General features: G+C 36.1%; 1 protein-coding gene across 3 annotated transcripts in view; it reads left to right on the top strand.

The window, feature by feature from the left end:
* The window catches only part of NPEPPS (aminopeptidase puromycin sensitive), a 103,993-nt gene that overhangs the window by 52,886 nt on the left and 25,352 nt on the right, over positions 1 to 25,755 (top strand). For all 3 annotated transcript variants that reach the window (XM_077852980.1, XM_077852979.1, XM_077852981.1), the window contains exons 3-12: positions 4,254 to 4,331; positions 13,644 to 13,765; positions 17,364 to 17,471; positions 18,673 to 18,873; positions 19,320 to 19,416; positions 19,526 to 19,559; positions 20,433 to 20,547; positions 22,675 to 22,839; positions 23,683 to 23,787; positions 24,216 to 24,276. In XM_077852980.1, coding sequence (XP_077709106.1) covers positions 4,254 to 4,331; positions 13,644 to 13,765; positions 17,364 to 17,471; positions 18,673 to 18,873; positions 19,320 to 19,416; positions 19,526 to 19,559; positions 20,433 to 20,547; positions 22,675 to 22,839; positions 23,683 to 23,787; positions 24,216 to 24,276 — 1,086 coding nt within the window. The remainder of the gene's footprint in view (positions 1 to 4,253; positions 4,332 to 13,643; positions 13,766 to 17,363; positions 17,472 to 18,672; positions 18,874 to 19,319; positions 19,417 to 19,525; positions 19,560 to 20,432; positions 20,548 to 22,674; positions 22,840 to 23,682; positions 23,788 to 24,215; positions 24,277 to 25,755) is intronic.

Raw genomic sequence — 25,755 nt, 5'->3', positions numbered from 1 at the left:
GCAGAAACAGACCAGTTAAGAGGCTACTATAATGGTATGGGAGAGAAATAATGGTGCATTGGACTGGGGTTGTAGTGATGGAGGGATTGAAAAATCTGGGATTAAAGATAGAGACTACTGAATTTGTTCATTTGGAATGTATTATGAGAGAGAGTCATGGAGGGAAGCAGGATGATTTCCATATTTCTGGTTTGAGCCACTGGATAAATAGTGGTGCCATTTACAGAATATCCAAAGCTGCAGTTGACCAAGGTTATTTCAAAGCCTAATACATGTGTCAAGTAGCATGTTATTCAATACAAAGTAATTGGAAAAGTTTTGTTTTTTTTTTTTTTAAGAAATTCAAATATATGATTATGGGGTGCCTGGGTGAGCTCAGTCAGTTAAGTGTCTATAACTCTTGGTTTCAGCTCAGGTCATGATCTCCTGGTCATGGAATCAAGCCCCCAAGTTGGGTGCTGTGCTCCCTGCAGAATCTTGCTTGATCCTCTTTTTCCCTCTCTGCCCCCCTCCCTGGTCAGGTGTGCATGCGCAGACTCTCAAATAAAATATTTTAAAAAATCATATAGATGACAGCCCTCTTTTCTAAAAAAATCATATAGATGACAGCCCTCTTTTCTGGAGAGAATTTTATTTATTTATTTATTTAAAATATTTTATGGGGCAGCCCAGGTGGCTCAGCAGTTTAGTACCACCTTCAGTCCAAGGCCTGATCCTGGAGACCCCGATCGAGTCCCGTGTCAGGCTCTCTGCATGGAGCCTGCTTCTCCCTCTGCCTATGTCTCTGCCTCTCTCTCTGTCTTTCTCTCTCTCCCTCCCTCTCTCTGTCTTGTCTCTCTCTCCCTCATGAATAAATAAAATCTTAAAAAAAAATAAAATAAAATATTTTATGTATTTATTCATGAGAGACACAGGGGCAGAGACATAGAGGGAGAAGGCCCCCGATGTGGGACTCCATCCCAGGACCCCAGGATCACACCCCGATCTGAAGGCAGATACTCAACCACTGAGCCATCTGGGTGCCCCTCTAGAAGAGAATTTTAGAAGAAATTTTATTCTTTTTTGTACATGTAGTCTAATTGATATGCATATTTGAAAGCATGTGCTAGAATGGAATCTAGCAATATAATACTTGACTGTTTCTTTTTTTTCATGACAAATTTCATTTACTGTAATTTTTTTTAAAGATTTTATTTATTTATTCATGAGAAACACAGAGAGAGGCAGAGATGTAGGCAGAAGGAGAAGCAGGCTCCCTGCGAGGAACCTGATGCAGGACTCGAACCTGGGACTCTTAGGATCACACCCTGGGCCGAAGACAGGCACTCAACTGCTGAGCCACCCACACGTCCCTTCATTGCCAATCTGAAGCCTTTTTTGTGCATTTATAAAAACAAGTTAGTTTTAATAATCCTTTTTGGAGATGGTTGTGGATCATAGACCATAAGGCTGTTTTATATCTTTGTCAGGAAGGTACATTCTTGAGCATTAAGGTGATTCTTGACTGCCCTATAGTTTAAGTATGATTCTATATGTGGGAATCAGAGAAAATCTCAAGCTTTTACAGGCAAAAGTCATTGTTTCAGTAGTGATTTCATCATTATTGTATATATGCCAAGTTCTGAGTTTCTTTTCAAATTTATAGGAGCTAATTTATGATGGTAGAAAAGATTTTGGCAATGGGAACTGAATTCTAGTCCAGCTATATGAATGTAGGCAAATCATTAACTTTATATATCTCATTTTCTTCATCTGTAAATGAGGAATAATTGATTAAAGTTCTTTTAAAATCTGAGGGGCATCTGGGTGGCTCAATTGGTTAAGTGTCTGCCTTAGGCTCAGGTCATGATCTCAGGGTCCTGGGATCAAACCTTACATCAGGCTCCCTTCTTAGCTGAGAAATCTGCTTGTCCCTCGCCTTCTGCCTTGCTCGTGCTCTCTTTCTCTCTCTCAGTCTCTCTCTTTCTCTCAAATAAATAAAATCTTTTAAAAATTCTTTTAAAATCTGAAATTATAGTTTTTTATTGGTTTTGTAAAGATTTAGCCCTATAAATACATGTTTGAACCATAATGGTATTAGAAACCTTGAAAATTTAATATTAGGGTGATTCATAAAAAGAAATTGATTGTGGGCATCTTGCCTAGCTCATAGGATGTTATTAAATCTGAATCACTGTTATGCATATCAAATTTAAGCCCATGACTAATAAAGCTACCTTTTTCTCTTTTAATAACAGTTTCATTGAGATACAATTCACATACCATACAATTCATTCACTTAAAGTGTACAATTCAGGGGCACCTGGGTGGCCCAATCAGTTAAGCATCTGCCTTCAGCTCAGGTCATGATTTCAGGATCCTGGGATCAAGCCTCAAGTTGGGTTCCCTACTCAGTGGGGAGTCTGCTTCCCCTCTGCCCCTCCCTCCCACTCATGCTGTTTCTCAAATAAATAAATAAAATCATTTTTTTAAAGAGTGTAGAACTCAGGGCACATGAGTGGCTCCGTTGGTTAGCATCTGACTCTTGGTTTCAGCTCAGGTCATGATCTCAGGGTTATGAGATCAAGTCCTGAGATGGGGTCCATGCTTAGCTTTTTGGCTACTATGAATAATGCTTCTATGAACATTTGTGTATAAGTTTCTGTGTGGACATACATTTTTATTTCTCTTGGATATATCTATATCTCCTAGATATCTATATCTATATATCTATATCTATATCTATCTATCTATCTATCTATATATATATATATAGGAGAGGGATTTCTGGGTCTTATGGTAAGTCTAATAATCATATGAGGAACTTCCGGGCTGTTTTCCTAAGTGGCTGCACCATTTTACATTCCTATTAGCCTCTGCGTTCCTACCAGCCAACCATGTATGAGGGTTCCAATTTCTTTACATCCTTCCTTATACTTAGTATTATCTAGCTTTTTGATTATAGTCATCCTAGTGGGTATGAGGTGGTGTTTCATTGTGGTTTGATTTGTGTTTCCCTGATGGTTAAGGATGTTGAACATCTGTTTGTGTGCTTATTACGGCTGCCTCTTTGACTGACTTCTGGGATGTGAATGTGATGTGGTTGGAAGTCGATCTGCCTTAGCTCTTTCCCTAAAGTGTCAACTGAGCATTCTGAAGTATCAAATAAGCAATGTCTTCTCACTCTTGCTAGAGAGCAAATCAAAGCCATAATTTATTTAATCCATACATCTGGATTTTTAAAAATTTAAAAATTTTTAAAAATTTTTTTATATATATTTATGATAGTCACAGAGAGAGAGAGAGAGAGGCAGAGACACAGGCAGAGGGAGAAGCAGGCTCCATGCCCCGGGACCCCTACGTGGGATTCGATCCTGTGTCTCCAGGATCGCGCCCTGGGCCAAAGGCAGGCTCTAAACTGCTGCGCCACCCAGGGATCCCAATAATGATCAATTTTATTGGAATTAAATATGACCCATATTTTAGTTGGAATTGTTACCTGTCTTTGGCTGGGGGGCAGAACTTTCATTGATATGTCTTTAACACTGAAGTCTTGGCAGTTTTCTCTTTCAAATATTCACGAGTAAAACTGCTACAAAGAAAGTAACATCTTAGTTGCACAAAGGTGGGAATGAAGCATGTTGGGAATCTGGCAGAAAACCTTTTCATATTTATAGTAGCCCTGTTTCCCTTGTATCATAAAAATTTTCTGGGGAAAAAAAGTTTTATGAATTAATACAGGTTGTATAATTGTGTTTCAGGAGCATATTTAACCTAGGATGTGGAATAAAATAGGTTAGTTTGAAATGACACTTTTGTTAATAGGAACATAATTTTTTAAATTAAGAATATTTAATTTTAGGGGCAGCAAGCTGGCTCGGTTGGTAGAGTGTATGACTCTTGATCTCAGGGTCATGAGCTCAAGCCCCACGTTGGGCTTGGAGCCTAATTTATTTTTTTTTAATATTTTATTTATTTATATGGCAGTGAGCTAGAGAGTACAAGTGGGGACAGTGGGAGAGGAAGAAGCAGATTCCCCACTGAACAGAGAGACCCCCGACACAGGACTCAATCCCAGGACCCTGGGATCACAACCTGAGCCGAAGGAGGATGCTTAACTGACCAAGCCACCCAGGGGCCCTTGGAGCCTACTTTTAAAAAAAGAATTTAGTTTTAATAGAGATTTGGGTCTTAAAAATGTTAATTGCTGCAGTCTGGATTTTGTCTTAGTCCAGTCAGATTTGTGAAGTAATGTTTTTTAATTTCCATTCCAGAAATACATGCTACAGGATTTAACTACCAGAATGAAGATGAAAAAGTCACTTTGTCTTTTCCTAGTACTCTCCAAACAGGTAAGTCATGGCTTTTGTAAAATTCCATGATGAATAGTGACATCTTATTTCTCCCAGAGAAATTTGTCATATGCCAGTTTCTTTTTCTCGTTTTAAGCAGATTAAGTATTAAGACAAAGCTTTTTGAAAGAGGTTCATTGCAGCTTTTGGGGCACCAGGAAAAAAGAAGACCAAAACTAATAATCATTCTACCCTGGAACATAATACATTGTTTTTTACTTTTTCAGTCTCAGCTTTTTAAAAATACAGTGACCCAGTAACTCCATCTTCCAGTTATTGAGTCCACATCTCTGAGATGAATGTCCCACAGATGATTTTGATGTATAAAAATTTATGCTAGTGAGGACATGGAAGGAAAGATTTGTTGATATGATACTATTATTAGGTAGGAGCACCTGGGTGGCTCAGTTGGTTAAGTGTCCAACTCTTGATCTCAGCTCAGGTCTTGATCTCAGGTAAGTTTTCAAAGCCAGTGCTGACTCCACGCTGGGTGTGGAGCCTACTTAATAAAATAATAATAATAATATAATAATACAGATACTATTATTAGATATAAAAACACAAAGAAAAAAGACTTTCTGAGCTTAATGTAGTGTAAGAAATTATATACAAATCAATTAGTAAAGCACTAAGACTTTTATTAGCGATCAATTGAAAAGCAACAGGTGGAGTGCATTTGTCATGATGAGCACCAGGTAATGTATGGAAAGTGTTGAATCTCTATATTGTACACCTGAAACTAATAACACTTTGCATTAACTAACTGGAATTAAGAATTTAAAAAAACAGCAACAGATAATTTGTATGAAAGAAAACGCAAATGAAGGAAACATGTGAAAAGATACTTGGCTTCCTAGTAATGAGAAATATGAAAACAGCACTTACTGGGCAGCCCCAGTGGCGCAGTGGTTTAGTGCCACCTGCAGCCCAGGGCGTGATCCTGGAGACCCTGGATTGAGTCCCATGTCAGGCCCTCTGCATAGTGCCTGCTTCTCTCTCTGCCTGTGTCTCTGCCTCTCTCTCTCTTTCTCTCTCTCTCTCTCTCTGTGTGTCTCAATAAATAAATAAAGTCTTAAAAAAAATTGAAAACAGCAATTACTAATATACCAGTTTTTGCCTGTTCTGTAAGCTAAAGTTAAAAAATGATTCTTAATGATGTGACTACCTTGATATTATTGGTGGGAATGTAAATCTATGCAATGTATTTGGAAGGCAATCTGGCAATATGTATCAAAAGCCTAAACATGTCCATGTCTTTTGACCCAGTAATTCTGGAGATAGGAATATGTCCTAAGGAAAAATCATAAATGCAGGAAATACTTTATGCCTGGAAATGTCTATTGAGACATTACTTAAGGTAGTAAAAAATTAGAGTGAATGTATTTGTCCAACACTAAGGGAGTAATTAAGCTAATTATGATATCAGTATGGTGGAAATATATATATAGTAATTAAAAGTGAGCTTTATGAGTTCTTAACACTGTGAAGTATTTATTATAATGTAAACTTGAAAAGCAGAATACAAAATTATATATACAGGGTGATGAATCATACCTCTAAAATGATATGAATAATATATGTCTGGTTGTTGACATAATTGATTATTTTTGTTATTTATATCTTTTTTTAGTTTTCATAATTTTTATACTGATAATATATTGCCTTAATATAGTAGTATTTTTAGAAAAAATTTTGATTGGAGTTTAATCTTTTATTTCAGTGCTCTTTTGCCTTTTTCTGACTAGGATTTCTTATATGAAATTATTATAAAAATAAATGTTTTGCTATGAGTATGTATTAAAAGATACCAAAGAATAGATCATAAAAATTAAGATTTCTCTACTCCTGCCACTTCCATTGTCTTGTGAATCCTTCCAGAAATATTCTATGTATATAATAAATATATGTGTGCATTTTAATCCACAAATGGGATCACATATCTCAGTGGCTTACAACAAATATTTCTTGCTTACACCTGGCACTGAGGACTGCTGCAGGCATACCTTTGCCTAAGAACTCTGCTCAGCAGGATCCCTGGGTGGCGCAGCAGTTTGGCGCCTGCCTTTGGCCCAGGGCGCGATCCTGGAGACCCGAGATCGAATCCCACGTCGGGCTCCCAGTGCATGGAGCCTGCTTCTCCCTCTGCCTGTGTCTCTGCCTCTCTCTCTGTGTGTGTGACTATCATAAATAAATAAAAAAATTAAAAAAAAAAAAAAAAAGAACTCTGCTCAGCTCACAACTCTTCTCATTCCAGGACCTGTAGTGAGCAGCTACTATCTACAGCATACTGTTCTCTCACATAGCAGAGGACAGAAGCTCAGGGATGGGTTCAGAGACAACCACAAAGATACATTTAAGGCTTCTGCATGGATGGTGGTATACTTGATATCCATTCACATTTCACTGGCCAAAGCAAATTGTATGGCCAAACCAAAGTCACTAGGGTAACAATTACCAGATATTACCAGATATTTGATGAAACTTCTACTGTGAAAGATAGAGTAAAAAGCCAAACAGTAATAAAGATATAGGAACTTGTTAGAAGTAAAGACAAATGGAAAGAAAGTCTCAAAAAATAAAAACCCACAAAACAAATTAATATCCTTAAAGATATTGTCAATATCACATTCATTAAACAAGAACAGGACAGCGGAGCCTGGGTGATTCAGTCGGTTAAGCATCTGACTCTTGACTTCAGCTTGAGTCATGATTTCAGGGTCGAGATATAGAGCCCGGTATTGGGCTCTGCGCTCAGCACAAGTCTACTTGGGATTCTTTCTCTACCTCTGCACACCCTCCCCACCCCCCACCCCCAGCCCACCCCCGGCCCAGCTTGTGTGAGCACACTCTCTCTCTCTCTCCTTCTAAGACAGACAGACAAACAGGCTCTCAAAGAGTTTCTTCCCAAGGTCAGGAAGTTGGGAGGAAGGAGGGAAGACTAGCAGATTACCTTCAAAGTTGTGGAATCAGAATAGACTGTGGGGTTAGAGGTAGGCAAAATGGGTGAAAAGAAGTGGGAGAAACAGGCTTCCGGTTATGGAATGAGTAAATCGGGGATAGAGGTACAGCATAAGGAACATAGTCCATGGTATTATTATAGCTATGGTAACAGGTGGTAGCTGCACTTATGGTGAGCATAACAAAGGGTATAGACTTGCCAAATCACTGTGTTGTACACCTGAAACTAATGTAACACTGTGGGACAGCCTGGGTGGCTCAGCGGTTTAGCGCAGCCTTCAGCCCAGGGCATGATCCTGGAGACCTAGGATCGAGTCCCACGTCAGGCTCCCTGCGTGGAGCCTGCTTCTCCCTCTGCCTGTGTCTCTGCCTCTCTTTCTCTCTGTGTCTCTCATGAATAAATAAATTTTAAAACAATTTTTTAAAAATAATGTAACACTGTGTATCAACAATACTTGAATGAATAAAAAAAGGAACAACAGTAGACTAACCATCAGGAACAATGGAAATTAGACTCTAATGAAATCCATTCCTTTAAAATTATGAGTGTATATGATTTTTAACCTAGAATTAATTCTATGCTTAGCCAAATGATAAATTTAAAGAGGGTAAAAGAAAGATATCTTCATATTTGCAAGGTTACAGAAAATTTAATTCTTTGTAAAAGATGTAGGAGTGGGAGATATAGTTTGACTAAAACTTCACTTTCTGTAATAAGAAGAAAATGTGTAAAGTTGAAAAGTGAAGAAATAAGTATATAAGCAAAGTATTTAGAAATCATAGAGTTGCTGCTGGTGCGGTGTGAGGAGTAGGATAGCATTGGTCAGGGGCCTACAGCTTATATATAAACCTTTATATACTACCTTGTGAGTTTTAAAATACGAACTATTACTTTAATAGAAATAAGATAAAATTTTTAAAAATTTAAAATCTGTATCATTACAGACTGTATTATGTGATAATGCTATGAGAAGATTAAAATCTGCAAAAGAGAAACAAAAAAAAATTCCTCCTCATATATTTGGGAAAATTATACCTCTGAAAATTAATGTCAAAGAAGATCTTTTATGGAAATTAGAAAATATTTAGAACTGGATAATTAAATTACTATATAACTTGTAGTATACAAGTAAGACAACTCAGAAGGCATATTTAGTTAAGTAGAAAGACTGAAAATTAATGAACTAAGTATTAAGATCAAAGTTAGATAAGAAAAATGGGTAACTTGAAAAAAGCAGAAGACAGAAACAAAAATTTAAGAGCAGAACTTAAATAAAAAATGGAGAGGAACAAAAAATATTTCAAAACAGATTTTTAAAATCATCCCAAAAGATACATAAACCGTGTGTGTGTGTGTGTGTGTAAAGGTAGTAGATCCAATTGTTCAGCATTAGAAAATATGACAGTATTATCAAGTAAAAAATTTCAAGATACTAGATTTATCACAAGAAGCTAGAATGTACTTGTTAGAATTCAGCATGTAAGAATTGACAGAAACTCCTAGAGGGTGCATGTATATTATATACATACATATACATGCATATGTAAATATGCATGTGTATGTATATGTGTATGCAGCATGTATCTATTGTATCACAAATACTAATTTATTTAATCCTTTTTGAAATAGTTTCTGTTATCTGCACTTTATAAATAAACTAAGGCACAAACATGGTTTAATTAAATAACTTGTCCAAGGTCAATAGCTAGTAAGTGACAGAGCCTGGATTTCAAACCCAAGCAGTTTAATTCACAAGTCTATACTTCTAACCACCACATTATGCTTTTTATATTTTTAATTGTATTGTAAACATATAATACATGGTTTAAAATTCAAATGATATATAGTGAAAATTTGTCATCTTAATCCTTCTCTCTGCTCTTCTCAGAAACAACCAGTTTCCTGTGTAGCCTTTCAAAACTGTTCCATGGGGTTTTTTTTGTTTTTTTGTTTTTTTGTTTTTTTATTCATGAGAGAGAGAGAGACACAGGCAGAGGGAGAAGCAGGCTCCATGCAGGGAGCCTGACATGGGACTCGATCCCAGGCCTCCAGGATCACCCTGGGCTGAAGGCTGCACTAAACCGCTGAGCCACCTGGGCTGCCCTGTTCCATGGTTTTATTTTTATTTTTTTTAATTTTATTTATTTATGATAGTCGCAGGGGGGGCGGGGGCAGAGACATAGGCAGAGGGAGAAGCAGGCTCCATGCAGGGAGCCTGACGTGGGACTCGATCCCGGGTCTCCAGGATCGCGCCCTGGGCCAAAGGCAGGCACTAAGCCACTGCGCCACCCAGGGATCCCTGTTCCATAGTTTTATAAGCATTTCTACATATACTTTTTAAGAACACAGAAATTAGCATGCCATGCATTATATTCTGCACCCTTCTTTTCCCCTTACATGTGTGTATAAATAAAAGAGGTCAGGGCACCTGGGTGGCTCCGTTGGTTCAGCATTTGACTCATGGTTTCGGCACAGGTCATGATCTCAGGGTTGTGGGATCCAGCCCCGCGTCAGGCTCCATGCTCAGCAGGGAGTCTGCTTCTCTCTTTCCCTCCCCCGCTGCTTGTGCTCTCTCTTGTTCAGTCACTCTCTCTCTCAAATATTTTTAAAAAATAAGTCAGTTATCAGTATATAAGAGTTGCATCATCCTTGATGAGGACTGTTTACAGCAGATGTGGTAAATTGTGAAGTCATTTCTAATAAAAGCAGGAGCAAATCAGAGAAGGTTATGACCTTTTGTATACTATACTTGACAAAGTTTGGGGGGTTTTAAATGATTACAACAGTATAAATAAGTAACTGATATAATTATTGGAATTAAGAAATTATCTTATTTGAGTGGCACGTGAGTGGCTCAGGCATCTAACTCTTGATTTTAACTCGTGTCACGATCTTGGGGTTGTGAGATGGAGCCCCACTTGGACTCTATGTTCAGCGCAGAGTCTGCTTGTCCCTCTCCCTCTGCTCATGCTCGTGCACTCTCTCTCTCTCAAATAAATAAGTAAATAAAATTTTTTTAGGAACAGAAATTCTTATTTATGAGGCTACATTGATTATTAAACATCTGTAAATATGTTTGAAAATCATTGGCTTTCACATTTTCCCAAGATTCTCTGGAGCACAGTTACCCAGTCATTCTTTGCTTTAAAAATGATGTCCTTGGGGCAACTGAGTGGTTGAGCGTCTGTCTGGCTCAGGGCATGATCCCGAGGTCCTGGGATCAAGTCCTGCTTTGGGCTCCCCTGGGAAGCCTGCTTCTCCCTCTGCGTATGTCTCTGCCTTTCTCTCTGTGTCTCTCATGAATAAATGAATTTTTTTTTAATGACATCCTTATTTTTTTCAAGTTTTAATAGGTTGTCATTCTGTCTTCTGGTAATGGAATAAATATGGAGCATATATTTAAAGAACATTGGTAACCTTTGTGTTTAGCTTCCCCAGACTTTACAGTCATGCCAACTATTTGATAGCTAAGCAAAACATTTTCTTTTCTGAAGTTGGCACCATTCTAGAATAGTGGTTAAATTACCATGATCATTGTAAGCTGACAGAAACTTTAGAATCATTTGTTAAGGATCCTACAGAGTGGTGTTTATTTGGAGGAACACTAGGTGATACTGACATTTCAAAGACTGAAAAAACAGGATCACAGGACCTGGTGACACAAAGGTAGAGACCTTTATTCTCTTTATATACAGATTAATCTGTCTTTAATTTTTTTAGCATTTAGTATGCTCATTAAATTTTTATTGAAGTATTTCAAGATCTACTTCAGGTTTTGCAACAATTATACTCTCCTAAGCTTTAAACAAATAAGGTTTTAGGCAGAAGTTGCAATTTTCTGGTTGTTTAATTTATAAAGAGCTTATTGTATGTTTTAAAAGGTTTACCATCCCAAGCAGATAAATATTGGGTATTGAAATAAAGTGTCTGATGGGAGGAGGCAATGTAAATTATGTAGGCAAACAGGTATAAAATTAGACAATCTGGCAATCAATTCTTCAGTATGGTGTAAATTTTTTTTTTTTTTGGTGTAAATTTGATAAGTTGACATTTATTTAACAAGTCTTTTTTCTCCTGTTTTTACCCTAAAATTCTATATTAATAGTAAATATTTCATAATTCATATCATATAACACTAGTTAAATTTATTAATGATTTTTTAAAACTTTAACATGTGTTTTGTTTGAATTTCAAGTAATAACCTTTTCCAATACTTTGTATTTTGTTTAGTATGCCACTTTTTGGAAGTGGTCACTATCAATATCTTATTATGTTTTGATGGCCTTGGAGATTTAAAACCGAGTAAAAGTGTAAGCAGCCTTTCTTATTTACTTACAAGTTTTAAATCATTTTATTCCAAATAGGAAAAGGCAAAAGTAGATTCCTCATGGAATATGAATTATATAAAAGATATCTTTACAGTTGACTTAGTGAAAACAGACTGGTTAGTTCCATTTGTGGAATTTTCAATATAAAATTCAATCAAACACTTTAAAGGTAGTGGGTTTCTATAATTAGATATTCCTTGTAAACTTTATTAATGTGAATATATCTTCTTTTTTTTAAGGATTAGTGAATTCCTAAAGAAAATAGGGAGAAATTTTATATTATAGCTAAATTCTTTAGTATCAATTCAGAAATCTTTCACATTCTTTTACCATATTATTTACTGTTCCAGTGATCTATCATTCTCTTTAAGAAAGTATTCATCGTCCCCCTCAGACAGACTAATTTTTTAAAAGTAAGAGTCACAAACATTTATTCAAGTGAGCTTCAATTTTTTTCTCCCAGCATGATTACATTAAGAATCTGGCACTTTTAGGTGCCTGACTGGCTCAGTCCATTAGAGCATGTGACTCTTGATCTTGGCGTTGAGTTCAGGTCCTACATTGGGCGCAGAGCTTACTTTAAAGAAAAAGAAATGGCACTTTCTTTAGTGATGATGACTTTGCTGCAAAGGTCTGAAATTTTCACTTGAAATTACTTTTCAGAATGAGTTTGAGGCACATATGAAAATCAGTTTAATTACTTAATTAACATACTTAGTAGACCACAATGTTTTATCTAGAAAGTTTGCAGTTTGTCATTCACTTACTCTGTAGGCTTGGACTGTTCAAGACTTTTGGACCTTTTCAAAAAAGTCAATTCAGTTTTGAAAGGTGAAGATTTTACTTTGAGAACATCCAAAAGGATATATCAGAGAGAGTCAAGAACATTTTGAACAGTGTCAGTGTCATTGCTTTATGGCATTCCAAAATGACAGTTTAAAATATTGGGATATAAAAGTTTTGGAATGATTGCCTACTTACTTTATAGTCATACTATGTCTTTAATTAGTTAAATTCTCATGATCTAGATCCTGGTTATAAATAGGCACTTTAAAAGGATCAGTTAAAAGTCAACATTTTTCTGGTTGTTTTTGGAGGGGGGGATTTAATTTGTAAAATTAGAATGGTATTATTATTTTGTCATGCATCTGAATTTAGTAGATGACAAATAGATATTATAATCTTTTTTCTGTGACGAAAGTAGGTATATATACTCATAAAACTCCTATTTTGTCTAGTTTGGTTTTGCCCTTATACAACAATAGAATATATATTCAGGTTGCATTTTTATTTGCATTTAGTAATTATTGAATACATGTATTTCTTTAATATTATCATTTCAAATGATTGAGGTGACTAAGTTTTTTATTTCCCTTTGCCAGCAAAATCATTGATCTTCCCTGTATGGTTCCTTACAAAAGTATGGAATCAGTGTTCCATTTGTATTGAACAGATAAGGTTTTATCCTAATGATAGAGTAATTGGCATGAAGTCCTCTAAATGAACCAATTTGTATGGCATCATGGCAGAGAGCATGAATTCTGGATTAAACAGGCCTGAATTTTTATGTCATTCTTGCTACTTACTAATTATGTGACCTTAAGCAAGTTATTTAACTTTTCAGCCTCAGTTTCCTTATCTGAAAAAATGGAGACCATACCTACTTACAAGTTTCTAAATATTTTTAAAGCACCATGTACCGTAGCATGCTATACATTTAATAATAAATGTTAATTTCCTTTCCTGTTTTTATCTTTATGTATTGGTGATTAGAGATTAAGTTCATAAAGTTAAAGAACTTTCTAAGCAGTCACCCTAAATATGATGTTAAGGTTTACTTTAGGCTTAGTTTGCCATTTACTTTAGTAAATACTGTATTCTCTTCATTGCTTAGAGAAGTGTTTGAGAAAGGAAAGAATGATTTGCATATTCTAAGTAGTTAACTAAGTGTTTTAAGGACATATTTTTTGATAACTTCTACTTAATATCTATATTAAAGTGGTTTTCATTCATCTTCAATCACAGGTACAGGAACCTTAAAGATAGATTTTGTTGGAGAGCTGAATGACAAAATGAAAGGTTTCTATAGAAGTAAATATACTACCCCTTCTGGAGAGGTGCGCTATGCTGCTGTCACACAGTTTGAGGTATAGTATTTTTCTCTAAAATGTTATGATCTTAAAAAAATAAAAAGGAAAAAAATAATAAAATGTTATGATCTTAAAGTAGATATTCTGACAAAGTGTGTTCCATTATTTGCATGATTATTTCAGGCTAGGTGCCTTTGGCCATAATTATATTCATGATTTTGGAATTTTTATTTTATATTCAGCCAGTTATCTCCTTAATAGAGGGAGAGAATTAGGGAAGTGGACTGGAGGATGAATACGTACATCACAAACACACAAAATAGCATTACTATTAATTTGGTAGGAGGGACGCCTGAGTGGCTCAGTGGTTGAGCCTCTGCCTTTGGCTCAGTTCGTGATCCCAGGGTCCTGGGATTGAGTCCCACATGGGGCTCCCCATGGAGAGCCTGCTTCTCCCTCTGCCTGTATATCTGCCTCTCTCTCTCTCTCTCTCTTTCTCTCTGACTCTCGTGAATAAATAAACAAATAATCTTAAAAAAAATTGGTAGGAAAAGCCACAGATGTCAAATACTAAGAGTATAATTTTATTTTATTTTTTAAGATTTTATTTATTTATTCATGAAAGACACAGAGAGAAAGAGAAAGGCAGAGACACAGAGGGAGAAGCAGGTTCCATGCAGGGAGCCCGATGTGGGACTTGATCCCGGGACTCCAAGATCATGCCCTGGGCGAAAGGCAGGCACTAAACCGCTGAGCCACCCAGGGATCCCCTAAGGGTATAATTTTAAGTAAGAAAGATACATAATATAAAAGCAATTCAGGTATTGAAATTCTGTGACATATATGTATGACAGATATATGTACACACACATGCATATATAATTTTGTTACATACATACTTTGTTACATACACATACATATTTATACATACAAATATAGGAGATAAGCAGACTCCCACTGAGCAGAGAGCTCTATGCAGTGCTCAATCCCAGGACTCTGGGATCATGACCGGAGCCAAAGGCAGATGCTTAATCGACTGAGCCATCCAGGTGTCCCTGGCTTCAAACTCTTGATTTCAGCTCAGGTCATGATCTCAGGGTCATGGGATCCAGCCGTGCATTGCACTCCACACTTAATGTTGAGTCTGCTTGTCCCTCTCCCTCTGCTCCTCCCCTTGTGTGCTCCCTCTCAAATAAATAAATACATAAAGTCTTTAAAAAAAATAAAACAAGTATTGCCACAGCTGTTTAGGCTTAAATCTGTGTTTCAGTTATTTCATTGCTTATCTTTAGCCCTTTGAGCACTTCTGCATCCTGGAATGGTTGGCTGGAGTATGTCTCCAAATAATTTTCTTTAAAGGGAGGAATGTGGGTGGTATATACTACCAGAGCCTTTGCACATCTGAAATCTTTCATTTGCTTTAATACATGGCCAGTTTTACTGAATGTATAATAGATTTGGTGGGGGGTGGGGAGAAGGAACAGCAGCCCCTGACATCCAAAAGTTGTCCTAGCACTCCCAGCTAGTCTCTTGTTTGACATAAACAGCATCATAGAACACCAGCCTTAGACAAGGTTACTGAGACGATGATAAAGTGAAACAAAACAAGGGTGCTTCATAATTTCATCTAAGGTCACATAAAATCAAGGTCACTGTGCTACCCATGAAATAATGAACACACCCTCCTCTCTTAGTTAAAATGAATGACTACTAACTACTTTACCAATTACAGTTTAGTCTTGCTAAACAGCCCTCCTCTCTATAGGTAAGATTTGCTGAGATGTCATCCCACAGAATTGCCTCCATTTTATGACAGCACCCAATTTAGAGTGAATCCCCTCAATTCATCCTGCCAACTCCCAAATTATACATAATAGGTTCTTTCTCACACATCCCATGGTTCTTCTTAGTGTGGGTTTTCTTTTGCTACAATGAGTAATAAACCCAACTTTTCAACCATAAGAGTAGTACATACAGTTGGCTTACAGTTTTTCTCTTTTAAACGTATATGAATGTTGTTCCACAGTCATTCCTACCTCATTTTGTCAAGGGAAAGAATCAGACTGGAATATCTTTTTGCCCCTTTTAGGGTCACATATTGTTTTGTTTTGCTGTGTTTTCTTCCTGATTGCTTGTTATATTATTTCTTTGTACTTAAAAATTAAGAATTTTTACAATTTTTACACTTTTCATTAACTTTTCATTAGCTTCTGCATAGTAATTGGTGAACCCTGTTGATGTTGAGATTCAGATCTTCAGTATAGCCAAGTTTTTTCTCCTCCTACATTTTCACTGTGGTTCGTGCTCTGCTCTCTCATAATAGGTGTATATCTAATGTCTGTTGCTCAGATGAAGTTTTGATGGCTTTCATCACTCTGTTCTTCTTATATCTTAGAAACTTTTTTTTTAGATACTTTTAAATCTTGTTATCCATGTTACTCACTTAATTTCCTTTGGTATAAATTCATTTCTTTACTGCTGCTGCTCCTAATTTCAATTTTTCTGTGCTATCATTTCTTTCCTTACACTCTACTTTTCAGATGTTTTATGTATTCTCTGAATGAATTCATTATTCATTCAACTTCTTTAAGAGTGCAGGCAGCCATCTAACATTTTCCTAGGAGAAACTTTTTTCCAGAAGTATGTGCTTCCTCTACCTCTATATAATTTACTCCTGCTTTTCATGGTACAGAATCTTGAATTGGTTCTTTTTTTTTTTTTCCTTTGTTCTATTTTGTTTAAGTTTCTTTCTGGGGAACCTGGGTGGCTCAGTCAGTTAAGCATCTGTCTTTGGCTCAAGTCATCATCCCAGGATCCTGGGATTGAGCCCTGCAGGGGCTCCCTGCTCAGTCTCTCCCTTTCCCCTTTGCCCACCCCCCATTGCGTGCACACATGCTCTCCCTCTAATGAATGAAATCTTTAAAAAAATAAAATTTCTTTCTTTTATAACTGGTATTCTACTGAACCACTAAACTTTATTTTGCTTTAATGAGTTTGCTCTTTCTTTACTTTTAAAGAAAAAAAAGAGGTCTCTTTAGGTCAAGTGGTGATAGTTTTATGTGTAGTATATATGGAAATGCCATTAAACAAATGATGTCTTTAGAATTGAAAGAGCATCTGTCTTTATTTCTTTGCTATCATTTCAGATGAAGAACAAAGTACATCAGAGATTCTGGAAATATTTTTGTTTTTGAAATAAAAGCCAGAGAGACAACCTATTCTATTTTCTCAGCTATCCTTCTCAGTAAGGATAGGAGGCAACCTATCCTTACAGTGTACTCGTTGACCTTCCTATGCTCTGTGTTTTGTAACGTTACTGCTGAAGCCATTTACATTGAATTTTTGAAATGTTGGAATGTTTTGTTAAAAGTAAAAATGTAATTCTGAATTATTCTAATACTATATATTGTTAAGATCTACAGCAGACCTAGTTCTTGGATTATTGTTTGTTTTTGTTTGTTTTTGCATTGTTGATGTGGCAAGGATAGTAAGCCTCAGGTTTTCTCTGTAGTCACTGCCTAGTGTGTTGCCTGGCATGGAGTAAGAAGTAAACAAGTGAAGGAATGGATGATAGAAATAAGACGATGACAGTTACTTCATGAAATAGTTGGTTAATTCGGTAGGATTTATTTTTATATTTTTATATTCTTTTAAGGCTACTGATGCCCGGAGGGCTTTTCCTTGCTGGGATGAGCCTGCTATCAAAGCAACTTTTGATATCTCATTGGTCGTTCCTAAAGACAGAGTAGCTTTATCAAACATGGTATGTATGTGTTTGTAAGTATATTTAAATTTTGAATAAGTGTTTAGAACATTTAGTTTGCTGGTTAGATGTAATAGGATGAAACCACTTAGCACAATTCTTATTTTCAGTAAACCCTCTTTTTTTAAATTGCCTTATCTGGAGTTTCCTTCCTCGTGGAAGAAATTTCATACAAACTTTGATTTGGAAAACTAAGTGACAAGTTTAATAAATATTGTCTGAAAAAAATCTGACTTTCTCATTAAATGCCAAAAGATATAGAGATATAGCCATATAATGAATTATATCTAGGTTTTTGGTTGGTTGTATTCTTATGTATAATGTCTGCCTGAAAGATAGACATATAACGTTTCCTTAAATTTTGATGTCATTATCCCTTTCATAAATAGAGGAAGCATTTACTGCTTGAAATATATTGTTTAAAACAGAGAGTACTCTATATAACCTCTAATATGAATCTGGAGAACTTGGAAAAGCCTAATGTAACCTGAAAATAACTGCCTTTTGCCTCCTTTATTGGTGGAGAAAATTTCATAGTTAGAATGCCATTCTCTTCTCAAATATTCTTGAAAAGGAGGCTAATAAATAAACTGAAATATTACTTTACAATTTAGTATGAATGAATCTATCAGGTTTGTTTTTGAATAAGTCTTCCTCGGAAGAAAGAATACAGAGATTTTGAAGAAGTAGAGAGCCTGAGTAGGAAATGAAGGGGTAACAGCAAAGAGTAATTAGGGACTCTGTAGGTAAAGTGGAGATTCCTTCACAAATTTGCCTAGAGCCAGCCTTGGTTTAGAGAGTGCTCTAAATTTAGAAGTCTGTACCCTTTGACATGTAGATTTCACAATGACCCTTTATTAATAATTAGTGCCTTCTATCCTTATTTCACTTGAGAAGTATTGGGGTCTTACTTTAGACATCCCAGTGCTTAGCATGTAATAGGAATTCAAGAAAAGTTGTGTCTTTTCTCTCACAGATACTTGGTAGTTTTAACACTTGAGCCCTCAACTTCATGTCTCCTTCTTAAGAGGAAGGATTTTAACAGCATAAGAGCAGTGAATGAATGAATTGGGGTAGATAAGTAAGCAGTGCTGGAGAGGGGGAAGGGAGAGGCAGCACAGTTTTTGGCTAGAATCTACTTTAAGGTATTTAACGTAAGTCTGTTTATATGTTCTCTTTCTCTCTCTCTCTTTTTTTAAAGAATGTAATTGATCGGAAACCATACCCTGATGATGAAAATGTAGTAGAAGTGAAGTTTGCCCGCACGCCTGTCATGTCTACATATCTGGTGGCATTTGTTGTGGGTGAATATGACTTTGTAGAAACAAGATCAAAAGATGGTGTGTGTGTCCGTGTTTACACCCCTGTTGGCAAAGCAGAGCAAGGAAAATTTGCGTTAGAGGTAAATGTACTTGAAGAGGATTGTTCCAACAGTCCATAACTCCAGGTTGGGGAATTTACATTTCTGATCAATTATTAGTACAATTATTTATAATTTAGACTGAAATTTGTTGTGTACTTTGGTTTTATTTTTAACAGAATTTTGAAACTACCAACCTTGGTGTTACATTAATATTTTACAAGATGATGATTAAGGAATATTAGCGTGGAATTTATTTGTCCACAGAGTGGGTGGGAAAAGATGTAATATATTTTTCATACTGAGTTATAAGTGGATTAAAATTTGGTCAATATCAGCAAAAGCCAAAGACTTTTGGAGGTAGGGTTCCCCAGGGTCGATTTCTAGTAATTTGAGATGCTTTGGCTTGCAACAGGAATCCTTGTGGATTTCTATATGAATTACAATAATATATTTATCAGATGGTTCTTTTGTTTATACTTTTGTAGGTTGCTGCTAAAACCCTGCCTTTTTATAAGGACTACTTCAATGTTCCTTATCCTCTACCTAAAATTGATCTCATTGCTATTGCAGACTTTGCAGCTGGTAAAGTAAATTTCATTTTATTGCTGAATTGTAATAACTTTTGAATTTTGTGATTTTGAGGAAGGAATATGTACATATATCAATAAATGTTTATATTTATTTTATGAAGGTGCCATGGAGAACTGGGGCCTTGTTACATATAGGTATGTTAATGATACATTACCCTGCCTTATCTTTTCAATCACTGATTTCATAAGAGCTTCACTCCTAATCACAGTTGAGTAACTTCTGCTTTGTGATCTGCTGTAAATTTTCCTACCTCCCCCACTTCTGTGCACATTTCAGGAATGCAGTTGAACACCCTCTGGTGCTACTATCTGAGATTGTGAGATTTTAAAGTGAGCATCTGGCATTAGTACATTTTTAAATCTATTTTTGGCCAAGTTTCTCATTTCGGTGCCTTCTCTTCCTCCCAGAAGTTTCATAGTTATTTTTCCAGCTTGAAGAACTGACTCTGCTTTAATATTTTCTAGCCAAGTTTTTACATATCTGTCACCACAATACAAACATGTGGGTTGTATAATTTTTAAAGCAGGGTCTGTAAACAAGTTTTTGCCCCGCCTTTGATGAGTTACATTTTGGACAGCCTGCTCAGTGTTCTTTTTGGGACTATGGAATGTATCTGCCCCCCACCACTTGCCACTCCCCTTCTTTTAATGGAAGGACTGTCTGCTCTCTCTGTCTAGCACAATAATCCCTAATCCCTTAGACAAAGTTTTTAAAAACTTTCAGGCAGCTGTCCTATTTACAAACTGATGATTAAACTTCTATCACACCTTTGATCTTCTCTTGTATGAATTCTGTTGGAACAGTCTTTAATCTTTCTGGAACTTTTTCTATTCTGTGTACTCTGAGGAAATGTTTTCTTGACATTTCTAAAGCCTAACTTGACCATTTACTTGACTAATTTACTGTTTGAATCTCCCTTCCCCATTTGTGCATGCCTGCTTTTATTGAAATACTTAACATTGCTTAAAAAGTTTTTTTTTTGTTTTTGTTTTTTTTTTTAAACACAGGGAGACTGCATTGCTTATTGACCCAAAAAACTCCTGTTCTTCATCACGCCAGTGGGTTGCTCTGGTTGTGGGACATGAACTCGCCCATCAATGGTTTGGAAATCTTGTTACTATGGTATTTAATATTTTTAAGTGCTCAAATATATTTATCTTCATCCTGCTGCACATTATTTTGGCTACATAGTGTTTCAGGTTTGACTGGAACATAGTGCTAAAAAATGAATGATAGAAAATCCTTGTTTTAGAAAGTCCACTTTGAACAGTATTTATCAGAATCTGTGTCAGTCAAGAGCATGTGGACAGTCCATTCAACACAAAATACTTCCTAAATTGTTGTAGAATTTGCCCGCAAATGGGGAAGTCTTGATACTAATTTGGGTGAGAGAGATTAGGTATAGAGATTTCAGGCTAACTATAGTTTCTTGAGCATATTTATTATGTAGTTCAGTCGCTAAAAAGAAACCTGATAAATAACAATGTGGTCTTTGATTAGCTTGAAATGTTTTTAGGAATCAGTTTCTCATTGCCTGAAATGTTAAGTTGAAATTTGTTAGAAATGAAAGCAAAGAAACCAGGAAATAACTGTAAACTATATTAAAATTTCCAGCTCTCCCATTGAAATTGTTGTTTATTATAATGGTTGAATGATCTCTGCTTAAGCCTGGACCTTTTTTCCTTCTTACTCCAAATGAGTACTGTTTATGTCGGCTAGCTGTCTTAGAGCTTGGGAGCACAGAGTTTAATGAGTGAACTAGAAATACCTCTGCAAAGAAAGAACTGGGGCTTCTGAAGCCAGCCAAATTCCCTGATAGCATTTTAGGCTGCCAAAGAGCAAAACCTGACTTGGATGTTAGTTGAGTCCATATGTCACAGGAATAAGCAAGAAAGTAAGACATTTAGCAACTATTACATGTCTGAGACAGTTTTTAAAGAAACCAGCCCTTGAAATTAAACCATTTCTTTTTGCTTTGGATGTTTAAAATTTTACTTAGGTGTGAAAAAAATGTTTGAAATATAATTTCATGTAGAATTAAGTATGCTAAGACCTGTATTCAAATATGTACAGAAATATTCTCTTCTCCTAATGTAGCAAGTTTGTTGCTACCAAACAATTTTTGTTAGCTCTGAGCAGTCTTCATTTTTTATGATTTTATTTTTAAACTACCAGCCATACATTTTAATAGGGGAAATGTGCATATTCTCATATAGCTTCTAAAGAACTTTTTACAAAAAAATAAAGATCTTTTTACTGGATTTGAGTAACTGTTCTATTTATTAGATGTCAATTGTTTCTTTAAAACAAACTCTGAAATTTAAGGACTCATAATAGGTTGGTGAATAAACTAGCTGTGTACCAGCCTATCTTCGTGGAAGCTACTAGTTAAGTAGGTGCCCAAAGCATTTAGACAGCCTTCCATCACTTAGTATTAAAGATATTTGATCTTTTCAGAATTTTAAGTTCCTTTTTGCTTTTTACCGTTGCATTAGTCTTTTAGCATCTATCTTGGATTCTTATATTGCTTTCTTTTTGTAAGAGATTTAGTCAACTTTAATAAAACTTAGATTAAAATCTCTTCTAAAAATGTGTGGGTTTTTTTAAAGTTGGTTTTAATCTGTGGCTCATTTATATTCTTTGTCCGTTCTACTATTCTTATTAGCAGGTGAGAATTTTGTATAGATACTTAAACACCATTCATCACTGAATCTACTTACTGCCATGATAATTCTGTTAATTTTACCTAGTCTTTATATAAGCAGTACTGCTTTTCTGTTTATTTAGAAAGTTTAACTTGTCAGTCAACAGTGATTTTTCCCAGTCATTATTGGACATCCTTTGCAGTTTTCCTTGTGGTCCTGGTATCTTTCTGGTTTATTAAACTAAATTTTACCTGACACTACAGGTTCTCACCTACATTTATCTGCTCTCTTCCCCTCTTCCGTATAAGGACTTTCTCCCCCACCCTCTTTTTCCTTCCATCTTTTCTAGCTTTGGTAATAAAAAGTTTCTGAGCTATGTTTTGAAATGTCTCTCAGGCCTGATGCCAAAGTCAGCAGTTGGCCTTTCTTAGCATCTCTTTTAAGCATCTTTTTTGTTCGGACGTGTGAGTGAGTTACTAAATATTTTTCACTGAATTTTGGCTTATTAAGTTGTAAATTGAATAGTGGAAGGGACGGGAGTTTTCAGATTAGTGGAATGATACGTATTTTGTTTTCTTTACACATTTCTTTCTTTTGTTTTTAGGAATGGTGGACTCATCTTTGGTTAAATGAAGGCTTTGCATCATGGATTGAATATTTGTGTGTAGACCACTGCTTCCCAGAATATGATATCTGGACTCAGTTTGTATCTGCTGATTACACCCGTGCCCAGGAACTTGATGCTTTAGATAACAGCCATCCTATTGAAGTGAGCCATACTTTTCAATCATTGGTCTTTACTCTCATTTTTAATGACATAAGTAATTTGTTACACAGATACTTAGGATCCTGAAAGGAAAGAAAATTGCACAGGCAATTCACCTGTTTGTATAGCTCATATTTTCAGTCTTGAAAATGTCACAAGGCTAAATACTAATTATGTTTCTTTTTAAGGTAGGCAGTATAAAAATTTTATCTTTGTAGAGGCAAGTGCTATATACCGTAAGCATTCACTAAATACATTTTTATTGAATACTATAGGAAAACCATGCCTGTTGGGGCAGTATGCACAGGAGAACGTTATGATTCTGTTGTTTGTTTCAAAGAAAATTCTGAACATATTCTTTTATTGTTGTCATTGTCTGCTTTTATATATATTGTATTTCTCTCGAATTAACCTATCCTTATTTTGGCTAGTTTATATGAACAAATTTTGCCTCCAAAGGACTAGACTTCTAGTCTACTTGACATATTTAACTGGGGTCCTATGTAATTATAAGTAGGCCATTACAGTTAATTGCAAGAAATCAAATGTTTTTCATCTCTCCATTCCTCCCTCTCCAATTCCCAAATAAAAAGATCTGTAGTGATTTGCCTCCCAGCAACGCTGAGCCAAGACCCTTAGAAATGGTGGGGATCATGTTGTATATTCTACTTTATTAGTGTTAGTCACTACAGTGTTTTTAAGAATCATCATAGTACATTTATGAGTGAGCTAAAGGCAGAAAAGTATCTTATGAGTTAGGAGGGTTTTCCTAGAAAGCTTTTTATGTAATTCAGTATTACAGGCTGTCTGCTTCCTGTCATAACCCTGAATCACACTGTCTGCCAGGTCAGTGTGGGCCATCCTTCTGAAGTTGATGAGATATTTGATGCTATATCATATAGCAAAGGTGCATCTGTCATCCGAATGCTCCATGACTACATTGGGGACAAGGTAAAAAAAGCAATTTTAAAAAATCTTTCATTCTTTTATGGTAAAATCGTGGTGTTTTGCATGGAAAAATGTGTCTGCTTTTATTTAGATTGAGTTCTTAAGTAATTTTTCTAGACTTTGGAAGGATATTAACTCCGATCTGGGTTATCTTCTTTTCTTTTTATATTGACTCTTGTCTCTTAGATGAATGATGTGAAAATGTGTTTGGGGGATGTGTGGGCGGCTGGCATAAAACTTGAAAGCAAAAGTAGAAGGCAAAGAGTATGCATTCTTAAATAAAAGACAGTAGATGTTAAAAGGATAGATGTTTTTCAGTAAGTCTGACACTCAACTAATTTGAGTAAATTAGTTTTCGAGTACTAATATGCAAATACACTATAAATTCCAAGGTCTTAATCTCCCGGATTTTAAAAATTGTGTTTTCTCAGGACTTTAAGAAAGGAATGAACATGTATTTAACCAAGTTCCAACAAAAGAATGCTGCCACAGGTAATCTTTAATAGCTTGAGATAGTAGAAGAGAAGATGTTGGCACTCTATCCAGAGCGGAACATTTACATTTTCTAAATGCTTAATCTTCCGTGTGATAGATAGGAAGTAAAGTTGACCTATTTGGGGCCATGTGTTAAGCCATGGATCATGAATCAGAACCCATTATCCTTCTGGTCCCCCTCCAGTAGTCTGCTTTCCAAAGCTCAGTGTCCTGTCACCAGAGAGTCTGAAGAGCTCTGTTTACCTTACCAGAATTTGTTCTTTTTGGTGACCCATTGGTTTTATTGCCCTAAATTGACCATTGGCCATTAAAATTCCTGCAAATTAGCCATTTTTGTAGTGAACTTGTGGAACTAGTTCAGTGAGTTTCAGTGGAGGTTTAAGAATTTCAGTGTAAAGTGGTCTATAATTTATCGTATATGGGAGTCAAAAGAAAGAATAAAGGTATGAGTTGATTGAATATGAAAAAGACCCAGAGTTGGAGTTTTGAGTTTTTCAGTGAACAAAAATAATTTAAAAACAAGATTTGTGTAATATCATTAGTGTCTAATAGAATGACAGAAGTTCAGAGAGGCCTGGCCATGGGCTGTTCCTGAGATTTGTGACCTGTGAATTAAAAATACTGTATATCTCCCTCTCTGTAGGGACATGTGTCAGGACATGATGTAACCCTGACACTCTCCCCTCCATCTCCTCACTGTAAATTTCCATCTCAGTTTATAAAAGAGAGAGGCATTCTATTCTGTTCCTTAAAGGAGAGCTACAGAAAAATGTGCTCTTGTAAGTTTTCTGAGTCTTTAGCATGCATACATATAATACATGAGGAAATAACAATATGGTTCATAAACTATAATGTACATGCAGTGACCCAGGGTCTGTGAAAATATTTCTATTCTAATTTGGTAGGTCTGGGGTGAGACCTGAAGATCTATCTAACACAGTCCCAGTTGAAGCCAGTGCCACTAGTTTATAGGCTACACTTTAAATAGCAAGGCCTACCATGTACCTCTTCTTGGTTTGTATATGTGATGAAAGACAAGTGGCAGTACATCTGTGGTTTTGATACTCTGTCTCACCTCACTTCCTTTTCCTTAATTCACGCCTTCACGATCTCTCTCCTGAATTCCACACTTGCCTGCCAGCTTAGTACTTCTTCCTGCCCCATTCTCTTCGGTTTTCTCTTTCACCTTGACACTAGCCAGGGTTACCTTTCTAAAGCGAATCTTTGATTACATCACCTACTAATTAAAAACACTCAAGATTCTTCACTCCCCTCCACAGTCAGGTCGTACAGAGTCTTAGCAGTGTAGCCCTGGGCCTGCGGTCTCAGGCTCATTGCCTGGTGCTCCCACACCTGGGCCTCTGTCGTCAGTTTGTTGAACATTTGCCATTACTGATATTTTCTGTCTTTTCTTTCTTTCATCTTTGTACATAGACCATTTATTCTGTCCACCTGGAATACCCTTTTCCGTTGGTC

This window comes from Canis aureus, chromosome 16, assembly GCF_053574225.1.
Source record: "Canis aureus isolate CA01 chromosome 16, VMU_Caureus_v.1.0, whole genome shotgun sequence".
Taxonomy (NCBI): domain Eukaryota; kingdom Metazoa; phylum Chordata; class Mammalia; order Carnivora; family Canidae; genus Canis; species Canis aureus.
The sequence above is the reverse complement of the archived record's forward strand: the minus strand, read 5'-3'. Positions and strand labels throughout refer to the sequence as shown.